This window comes from Ictalurus punctatus, chromosome 25 (assembly GCF_001660625.3).
Source record: "Ictalurus punctatus breed USDA103 chromosome 25, Coco_2.0, whole genome shotgun sequence".
NCBI lineage: Eukaryota > Metazoa > Chordata > Actinopteri > Siluriformes > Ictaluridae > Ictalurus > Ictalurus punctatus.
Genome location: NC_030440.2, coordinates 13,519,533 through 13,530,788, shown reverse-complemented (window position 1 = coordinate 13,530,788; position 11,256 = coordinate 13,519,533). Strand labels below are relative to the sequence as shown.

Sequence of the window (11,256 nt, the reverse complement as noted above, 5' to 3'; positions counted from 1 at the left end):
ATGAGTGAGGTGACCAGTGCCATGGAGCGCTTATGTCATTTCAGGAGAAGTGGATTGCGCGCATTGGCTTTTGCTGTCACCGGTGTTATTAAAAGTGATATATAAACCTGCGCTTGTGTTTGTTTTGACCAATTTTAGAGTTTCACTGAACATTTACAAACATTATTTGTACTGTGTGGGCTTTTGTCCGTCTTTATGAGGCTGAGGTGGGTAAGGCCAGGCTGTGAACGCTGCTCAGTGCCTCATGCTGCTGCTGCTTAATCAGAGGACTGGGAGGTTTTCTGTCTGCCACTGAAAATCAAAAGAGGGGGAGGTTTAGAGAAATAAATATGTCGTTCATTTCATCCCTGTTTATCTAAACCGAACACACACTGAGCTAACAATATTTTTAGCAATGTTTTTTTTTTTTTTTTTTTTTTTTTTTGACAACATGCAGCCATCTTAAAAACAAGTAGCATTAGGTGTGGCATGCACGCGCAGGATTCCCATGCTGAATTAACCCTAGGAGGCATTATCCATCAACATTAAAAGCACATTTAGAAGTAAATGCTGAACAGTCTTGCATATGATCCAAACAAGCCAGTAAGTATAAGACCTCACCATCTGATGGAGATTTGAAGTTCATGGCAGTGTGAAGGTGTGAGTCGTTATGCGCCAGGCCTGTTCCCTGAGGCTGCCAGTGATGCCCATAGTTTCCCCCGTACACCCCGCATTGACTGGGGGAAGAATAGGGGCAGGGGGGCATATATCCGCTAAGACTCGAGGGAGACTGTCAGAGATACGAATACACCATTAGTTTGAGCTTAGAAACTTAAAACAAAAAGGGTCTAGAAGTGATCATGAATGTAGGTAAGAAGGTAAAATGAATAATGGGTTAAAAACTACAAATACTAACACACTACACTACTTTCAATGCATCCAGTTGGGTGAAGGGAAAGCTAGATCTATGAATGTGTAGAGAGAGGGCACGCGCTTATCTACAGTAAGTCTACTGTAGATTAGAATCATCCGGGTTTTCCACTAATCAAGCCTTGATTTATTACTACTACACATCAGCAATAACGACCAAATCACCTATTCAAATAATCAAAAATTAAGCAAATATATTATTTTAATTTTACACCACAAACCATAAATCTGGATCTGGATGAATGTTCATGGTACTGGATTAACATTTACTGACTTAACACCTACGTTACTTGACATTTGTGATTAATTAACACCAAGACTGTCATGACATGTACAAGTCCTGAGCCAAATATACAATACAGTGTTCATCATAGCGTGTGGTTGTCATGTCTACATCTCACTGTATGCTCTTGGATGTGGCCAAATTTTTGTTCCAACAATTATGGGAAAATTCAGCAGGTGATAGAATTTTGTTCTCAACAAAACCAATTCCCAGAATATAAACGGGTTAGAAGAACAAATTTCAAGGTTGGACTGAAGGCATACTTTTACCAGATAGAGCAGCAGAAAACTTTTTACCGTTTGCGCGTATTTATTTATTTATTTATTTATTTATTTATTACTTTTTATGTTTAGAATTTTCATACCACCCATTTTATACCACTTTACGGTTAAGGTTCAGTGTCAGGATTATCGCTACACTCGTAGATAAAAAGGTTGTTCTTGTAGCTTTCTAAAACGCTTCTATCTGGAGCTCTTTCTCATTCGGAAGTTATATTTCTACACGAATACGTTCAGTTACAGGGTTTTACAATGACTATTCTGTGTTCAATCATTTTTTCCTAAGAGTATAGATAGCTCGTTATTCGTACAAATTTGTCGTGAGACAAAAAATCAAACGGAGAAAATAGATAGAATACATAGTTAAATGCATTAATTACCTGATTGTATTTAATATCGGTGTCTATATGTGATCTGTCAATGCCATTAACCGCATGGGAGGGAAATGAAGTTCTGTTCACACATGGCCACTCCTCCATTTTCTGCTGATATCCATCCGGTCCAGCGATGGCTATAGAGAGAATCAGAAGACGCTTTAATTTAAATAATGATCAGGAAGCACGCTTTAATTGAAATAATATGCAGCCTGCAATACGAATAAAAATGTATTCATATACAGGCCTACTGTTGAAATGACAATGAAAATGAAAATAAAAATGTGAATTTAAAAAGTGAAAAGGAAATATATGTTATTATATATATATATATATATATATATATATATATATATATATATATATATATATATATATATATATATAGACTACAGTTATAAGAAAAACAGTAATCAAAGCGCTATGATGTTATTCATAATATAGCCTATAAAGTCATTCATAAGACTAATGAAAGCCATTCAAATGTATCATCTAATGGTTATTGAGGCTACTATAAAGGATCCCCCCCATTCATTTGTAATAAATAAATATATGGGCCAACATAATATTTATTTGTTGTTTGTTCAACTAAGATTATTGGTATTATTGTAATTTTTGTTATTATTATTATTATTATTATTATTATTATTATTATTAATAATAATAATAATAATAATAATAATCATAATAATAATTAATAATAATAATAATAATAATAATAATAATAATAATAATAATAACACCACTATTAGCTACTATAAATAATATCACTGTCAACACAGGATTTTAATAGTTATGGTTACTAGAATTAACTGTATTATTTACATTACAATTTATTACAGTTATTACATTAATCCCACCGATTACTGCATAAATTGCAAAAAAAAAAAAATTATAATAATAATAAAAAATAATAAGAAGAAGAAGAAACGAAACGACAAATAAATTCTGTTTATCATAAGGAAACAATTCCATGAATCCTTTATTGATTATTATGATGATGAGATAAGCCTAAAGACTGAAACCGTTTAAGTATGAACTGATGTGGACTATTATTTAATATCAGATAAAATCAGGAGCCTTTTATTCCCTTACATTTTCTTTCACGCTTACCAATGTTTTCTTTTATTAACCATAGAAAGCAAGGTAACCAGGCTAGTCTAGGCCCAGATGGGGGGAAAACAAATAAATAATAACAAAGTAAAATGCCCCCCCAGCCCCTTAATTAATTAACAGTGTCATGTGCTACATAACACACTGTCCCAAAGAGAACTAACGTCTATTAATTCATCTGCAGTGAGGGTCGCTTTGGATCCGGAGCCTATCCCGGGAGCACTGGGCATGAGGAGCGAATACAGCACTAAGCTATTGCAAGGCACCACACACACACACACACACACACACACACACACACACACACACACACACACACACTTTTATTAGTTATATTTATTTTAATTACTATATTAATTAATTACTTGTACAGAATGATCGTAGTTAATGTTCTATATTACCTTACTATCTATTTTAACATGCTGTCAAATTCTTATCCCAGTCTCACTGTAATACACTGTATCATCTACCTAACACACTTTTTCCTATTACTTCCCTACCACACTAACACACTGTGGATTAGGCTGAGACACATAACACGCTTTCCCTAATACCTATTACACTGTCAGTGATCACCTAACACACTCTCCAATATTAGCTACACAGTGCTCCTATTATTATCCATGCCACTGTCCCACTTTCCGCAGTGTACAGTATGGCACGAAGTACACATTATCAATTCCCGCTTTATACCATATTACCTGGCCATGTTCATTTGCTCACTGTTCCATATTACATTAACACACCATCTTACTGTCCATACCTGTTCTATACTGTACGATATTTGCTATGACACAGTCCCCAATAACACCCCCATAATAATAATAATAATAATAATAATAATAATAATAATAATAAGAAGAAGAAGAAGAAGAAGAATGTTTATATTTTGGTGAAAATGTATCAATGATCATTTGATATTTATTTCATTTTTGCACATTTTATTGTTGGGAATCACAAATTCATTATTATGTTTGTTTATGCATGCGTTTTATTTTGTACTTCATGTTTTATGTTTTCCTTTAGGCTACTTTTTTTTGCATTGGTTTTGTATTTACTGTCCATTTTTTATTTTGTTTGTCATTTTGTATTTTTTTAGATAGTTTTTTTTTTTTGTATCCTTAGATTTTCTGCATTTTGCTTTCGTCTATTTGTCTTAATGTAAATGTGACTCTGGTCTCAGTGTTTATTACCTGCTTTAAAAAAATAAATAAATAAAAAAATAAAAAAAAAATAAATAAATAAAAAAGGAGAAGAAGAAACAAATAGCTAAAGTAGTTGGTTAACTTACCTGAGGGGTCCATGAAAGCTCGTATCCCTAAGATGTTGCTGACGGTGTGCACCGAAGGCCAGGCCCGGGACAGGCCGACCCCGACGCCAGGAGGGCCGCCGAGTTTTGCGCCGGTAGGTGAGATGGCGTTGGGGTATGAGTAAGCACACATCGGACTGTAAGGAATCGGCGGGGCGGGAGGTTTAACGCCGCAGCCGGTCTCGTGCTGTCCGGGCTGCGACAGATTCCCAATCTTATTCCTCAAAATGCGACTGATGGAGCTCACCGACGGCACGTTGTATTTGTCGCACACAGCGTCGGCCAGCAGCCGGTCCCGAATCTCCCATGCGAACATGCCCGGGTCCGCGCGCTTATACTCCCGTATGCTTTTCACCACGTTGGGTGTGGTCACGCGCGGCTTGCTGCCGCCGATGGCTCCCGGCAGGACTGAGCCAGTCTCGTGGTAGCGAGCTAGGATCTTGCTCACGCAGCCATGAGAGACGCGCAGCTGGCGGCTGATGTCGCACGGGCGAATACCGAGCTGCGCGAGCTCCACGATACGCACGCGGATGGCGTTGGGAAGAGGCCTCCCGTTCACAAACACGCCGCCCAGCTGATTCACCTCTCCGTACGACGGCTGCTCTGTAATAATAATAATAATAATAATAATAATAATAATAATAATAATAATAATCCACATAGGCTTAACGCTTAATATAGAAATGCAGTCATCAATTTATATATTATCGATTACTAGAACATTAATTTACTATACTAGTATAGGCCTAGTATAAATAATTTAATGTATACTATACTACAGGTTCTATGCATTTGTAGATTAGTAGAATAACTATAAAGATTTAATACTATGCACTAATCTATTCATCTTCATATTAAGATCACATGAAGGAAAAAAACTGAAGCCATCATTTATTTGCAAGATATCATGTTTTAATTATTTATTTATTTTATTTAAGACTACACAGCACAAAAACTTCTACTTTAACATATTAAAATAAGTCAGTTGTTGTAGAGTTATTTTCATTTGTCTGGAGAAATACATGTATAAGAAAAAAAAGACTAAAATGTTAGCATGTTTAGGTATAAACTAATATAGCTAGTCTAAGATAAAAAGTAAAGACAAAACAGTCTAAGATAAAACATAATGTATCTATCTTTTGTGATTGTTTTTATTTTCAAATCCACGTTCTAAATGGAATAGGCTATAAAATGCACTTACCCATTTGCAGAGACTTTACGGTGTTCACTCTTTACTCTGACCTTGTCCACATTGGAAAAGCAGCTTCTTCTTGTCTCCCGTTTAAATCTGACCTCCACTTTCCACTGGAACGTTAATGAGAGTACTGAAGAGCTGCACACTTCTCCCAGCACAACGGCCGGTGTGTGTTTGCGTGGATTAAACTCCTCCCTTTAGCTTAAACTCTTCATCACACTTCCTTTTGCACTCACGCTGCTCCAAAAACATAGGTTAATGCAGCAGCAACCACAAGAAAAAAAACACTGGGTATTTACCAGCTCAAAAGATTTTTCCCCAAAGAAAAAAGGGAAGCACAGGCATTGGTCATTAGGCATCATTTGTAAGTGATGACCTTCTTCTTCTTCTTTCAGAGAAGGTATCTTTTTATTTATGAGAAAACATTGTTGTGTTGAAAATGTTAATTAAATTGGTTAATAACAGTTTTACCTAAGAACAAAAAGCTTTGAATCTGTACAAATATTATCTGTAAGATCTAACCTATCTACGTGCTCTGAGTTTTTGTTTTTAGTCTAATCAGACTGTACACTAACCCTATAATGCAGGGAGTTAATGTAGAAGCCATGCTCACATAAACCACGCATGCGCAACCTGAAAACCTGCCGCGCATTCGTGGTAAGAGCTTTAGTGTGAGAACATGAGTGCAGAGTGCGCATGCGTAGTTCAGGAATAATACTGTTGTAAAAAAAAATAATAAAAAAAGGCCTAGTGTTAATTGCTTGAAATGGAAGTGAAGTTTAAACACATTGTGATGATTTTCCTGTACGGAAAGCGAAGCAGAAATATGTAAAAATTTGTAAAGATATAATCTAGTTTTTTAGTTGTCAGATTCCTGCCTCCTTCTGACAGAAAGTGGAACTACACAGAAAACAAACAAATAAATAAACAAATAACATCTCAGTTAACGCTTTTTATTAGCCTATAATTTTCAATATTCAGCTATATTTAATTTTATTTAAGTAGGCCTACTGTTCACACTAAAACTATGTAAATATAAAAATCCATAATAATGTTAAAATATGCACTGTACAATTCTTTGTACATAGACGATCACTACGGAACTTAATGTCAAACATGTTTACTGATGGACCTCCATTCAAATGAGCTATAAGTCCTCAAGATTTAAACTTGATTTAAAAAAAAAAAAAAAAGCATATTTTTAAGCCGAATGTTAGCCGTCATTTATTTATAATAGACCGAATGCTGGTAGCAAATTGCAGATGAATCATATTGCTGCTTTCGTTCATTTTAATCCTTTCTATCCGTTCTATCAATTTGACGACACCTGAGTGAATGTAATAATAATAATAATAATAATAATAATAATAATAATATTTATTATTATTATGATTCTTCTTCTTCTTGTAGCATAGAGGTAAAAAAACATATATATATTTAGGTTCTGTAAATATCCCGACAGAGATGATTAATTGTTTATTCATGTTTGCTTGTTCGTTTGTTTTTAATGCTATAATTATACTGTAGGTATTTGTCCAGAGCTTTGTGGAATAAGCATAGTCGATTAACAACACTGAAAAGTTTCTAAATGACCGGTTAATATAAGCCATAGCAAATGAATAAAGACAAAATAAATAAAGTGTGACGTCTAATGATCTCCGAGGCGTGACATTATTCCTTTATTTTAGTCTGTAGTTTATATAAATGCTCTGCGTATACTCAGACATGAAAAAGTAAAATTATTAGACTAATATTATATACTCATATAAAAGATTTTTAAAGGTTCGTATTTATTATTTATTTATTTATTTAAAAATAAATAAATAAATAAATAAATAAATAAATAAATAAATGTATTTCTTTATTTTTCAACGAAATATGAAGCAAATCTATTTTTATCTTTATTATAAATGGGCTACATTCAGTTTGCACTCTCTATTAGGCTAGTTGTTTCAGAGAACTTTCTAATTTAAATGCGCTTTAAAGGAAAGTCTTTTCGATATTTTTTCTTAAAGATATAATTTATTAGAGTTTTATTAGTTTTTTTCCCTGTCTGTAGGATGGAAATACAGTTGGACTGATATGGTCCAATAATCACGTCGGGATATTCCACGATATTACTGTAGCCGCTTTAGAAGGGAACTTCCCTTCTAAAGAAGTTCCCTTCATCTGAACTTCTGTTCAGATGGGAATCCCTGCTGAACCTATTCCTGATGTGTCCCAGTTGGATGGACAGCTTTGAGCTATTTTAGGCAAATTTGACAAAACATCATGTGTCATTCTCAGAGAAAATCATTCTCAATGAAAGGCCCATGTAAGTTAAAGCGGGTAATACTTTACAATAACAGTGCATGAATAATCATGCACTAATACCTGAATTAATACGTCCTTAAATGTGAACTAATGATGTAACTCATCGTGTACTAATGTATTAACGTACGAATGCATGCAGCTAACCTATGACGTCAATCTTACGAATTCATGCATGAATACCAGCCACCTTAAGTACAGTCATATGAAAAAAGAAGTACACCCCATGGTAATTGTTTTTATTTTATTTTATTTTATTTTATTTTTATTATTATTTATTTATTTTTTACATATTTGTACAAGTAAACATTTGATCCTCCTTGAAACAGTGCCTATTAATAAAGGTGTAACACTCTGTCAAATGACACATAAAATTGCATTTTGTAGTAAATTTCACAAAAAAAAAAAACAGAGCAGTCACATGGGAAAAGTAAGTACACCCCTGGTGTTCCTTTTGGTATTGAGGTGTGTGGTGTCATCATGCCAAGCTTTAAAGAGTTCTGTAAGGCCTTCGGGAAAAAAGGTTGTGGATGCCTATGAGTCTGGCAAGGGATCTAAAAAGATCTCCAAATTATTTGAAATACATCATTCCACTGTAAGGAAAATAATCTACGAATGGAGCAGATCTCAAATGACTGCCAATTTGTCCAGGACGGCCCGTTCCAGCTAATTCAGGCCAAGAGCAGACCGTCTGATGCGAAAAGAAGTCTCCAAGAACCACCCAAAATTCATCACAGGATCTGCTAGTAAGTCTTGCAGCTGTTGGTGTCAAAGTGCATGCTTCTACAATCAGAAAGAGATTGCACAAATTTGACCTTGGAAAGTGTGCCAGGAAAAAGCCTTTGCTGTCTAAAAAGAACATTAGAGCAAGACTACAGTTTGCCAATGAGCATATAGACAAAGAACAGGCCTTTTGGAATAATGTGCTCTGGCCAGATGAATCAAAGATAGAGTTGTTTGGCCACAGTAACAGCAGATATGTCTGGCGTAGACAAAGAGACAGCTTTTCAGGAGAAGCACCTCATACCAACTGTGAAACACGGTGGTGGGAATGTTATAATTTGGGGTTGCTTCACTACCTCAGGGACTGGTCAGCTTTCATTCAATGATTCAACTATGAATTCTGCATCATATCAAACATCATATCAAACAGCGCTTGAAAATAATGTGAGGCTACCTGTCCAAAATTTGAAGTTGAACTGAAAGTGGACCTTTCAACAAGATCATGATCCTAAGCACACTGGCCAATCCACCAAGTAATGGCTCAAAAAGAAGAAAATGGAGGGTTATGGAACGGCCGAGTCAAAGCCCGGATTTGAATCCCATTGAAATGTTGTGGGGGGATTTGACACGGGCAGGACATACATGCAAGAAAGCCCTCAAACATGTTGCAACTGAAAGAATGTTGCATGGAAGAGTGGTTAAAAATTTCAGCAAGCCTGGTGGACAATTATGCAAAACAGCCATTCAGAAATTCAGAAAGTTATTTCTGCTAAAGCGGGAAATACTAGCTTCTGAGGCCAAAGGTGTACTTACTTTTTCCACAGAAGAATATAACATCTATTGATATTTCGGTTGAATAAATGATTGAAAAAGCTCTTTTTCCTTGTGGTTTTGTTCAGGCATATCAACTGCATTAATAGGCACCGTTTCAAATTTGTCAAAAAAGCCAACAATTCCATGGGGTGTACTTATTTTTCACATGACTGTATATGTTAGTACATGTTTGTTAGTTAATTTATTAATTAACGCGTCGGGGTAAACAATCAAACATGCTCTATAAGAAAATTCATTATAATGACTTATAATTTCCCATCCATTTCTCTTCAGATCTTACTGTAGTATTAGTACATGCTCCGGGAATTTCAAGAGAACTGGATGGAGAACGAGTTGAGATGAAATTATTGGTGTTTTTTTTAATTATTAGTGCGTCTTTCTACGTTCAATAAGGAGGATCAATGTAAATTATGAAAGTAATCCCGCACCATCCAGTGATGTTTGTGTACGCAGCTGCATATGGCAAATCTGAAATGATGCAGGTTTAATTCATATTCTTTCTTCTAGAGCATGTCTGATTTTGTTTACTCCTACATGTTAATGAATACATTAACTAACAAACATGTAGCCTACTAACATGTTTACTTAAGGTGGTTGTTATTCACACATGAATTGATAAGACTCACCTCAAGGTTAGCTCTTCATTAGTTTGTGATTAGTACATGTCTTAACTCATCATTAGTTCATATTTAAGTAATTATTAATTCAGGTATTGGTGCATGATTATTCATGTACTGTTACTGTAAAATGTTACCGAAAAAAAACGCAATGGGCAGAACTGTCACTATGACTAAGGAATATTGTTTTAATATTTAACATCATGAAGGGGATGTTAAGGATCCAATGAGTCTCTTAGCCTATAAATGTGGAAGTGTGGAAGAACTTTGCTTTGCACAGCTGACGAAGGACATTTGTCAGAAATGTCCCGTTCCTCTAGAAACTGTGTACTTCAAGTACCTTTCACTACATCCACTATCTGCACAATATGCATGTGTGTGTTTAGTGGTGGGAATTAAGTTGTGTTCAGGATTTTTGACCTAATTTTTGAGGTTTCTACCAAAGCTTAAAATTTTATTACTTATTTACAGTTTATGATTAATATTATTCACGTCTGAAGTATAATACTGTTTGTTTGTTTGTATGTGTGTGTGTGTGTGTGTGTGTGTGTGTGTGTGTGTGTGTGTGTGTGTGTGTGAACTAGTACGCAGTGTTTACATAGTAAACGTGTACTTAGCTGAGTTGTAATTGATCATGCTTGGGCAAACACTTTGAGGATCTGATTGTCCAACTGCTCCCTCGTGTGGACAGATTTATGTTGTGCACTTTTGCTATTTAACTGCACCACTGAAAGGACGTGTGGGGGGGACCAGACGAAGGACTATGATAAATAACGTAATAACGTCTGATTCGTCTGAACTTTAGCACATTTGACCACAGAGAGAGAGAGAGAGAGAGAGAGAGAGAGAGAGAGAGAGAGAGAGAGAGAGAAGATAGAGGACACTGAAAGTCTTATCCAGATTTGTCCAGAGCGACAGAAGTGCTTTGCCATTTACTTGGAAAGAAAATCTTTACGCTAGAATAGTCGAATGATATTAACAAGCAAAAACAGGAGTCATAAGTAAATAAGTATAGATTAGTGGGTTTTATTGTCATTCCTCAATAAAAGGAATTTTATTGAAAAGGATTTTTTTTTTCATTAGAATGGGATTATCCGGCAATACCGAGACTCACCACGCGATGGCAGCAATGTTCCATATTCAGTTTGTTCTACCCTTAAGAATTGTAGTCAGACTTTCTCAGGTATAAAACATCACTTTATATACATAAAAGGCCTAAAGATACAGGTGCGTGCGATTTATAAGCACATTAACTCCGTGAAAAGTCGTGAAAGGCATTGAGGGTTACACGTTAAATTGTTAATCACTTTT

The 11,256-nt window shown here is 35.3% G+C and overlaps 1 protein-coding gene across 2 annotated transcripts in view; it reads right to left on the bottom strand.

Annotated features, from left to right (window-relative positions):
• Nucleotides 1–5,986, bottom strand: part of pax1b (paired box 1b) — a 7,137-nt gene extending 1,151 nt beyond the window's left edge. The window contains exons 1-5 of one of the 2 annotated variants that reach the window (XM_017456121.3): nt 5,468–5,986; nt 4,249–4,869; nt 1,851–1,981; nt 601–716; nt 1–291 (exon numbers count right to left, since the gene is read on the bottom strand). The exon at nt 1–291 is cut by the window's left edge and continues 1,151 nt beyond it. In XM_017456121.3, coding sequence (XP_017311610.1) covers nt 648–716; nt 1,851–1,981; nt 4,249–4,869; nt 5,468–5,471 — 825 coding nt within the window. In that variant the 5' untranslated portion in view covers nt 5,472–5,986 and the 3' untranslated portion in view covers nt 1–291; nt 601–647. Of the gene's footprint in view, nt 292–600; nt 770–1,850; nt 1,982–4,248; nt 4,870–5,467 lie in introns of both variants that reach the window. The other variant, XM_017456120.3, reaches the window with a different exon arrangement.
• Nucleotides 5,987–11,256: the final 5,270 nt, after the last annotated feature.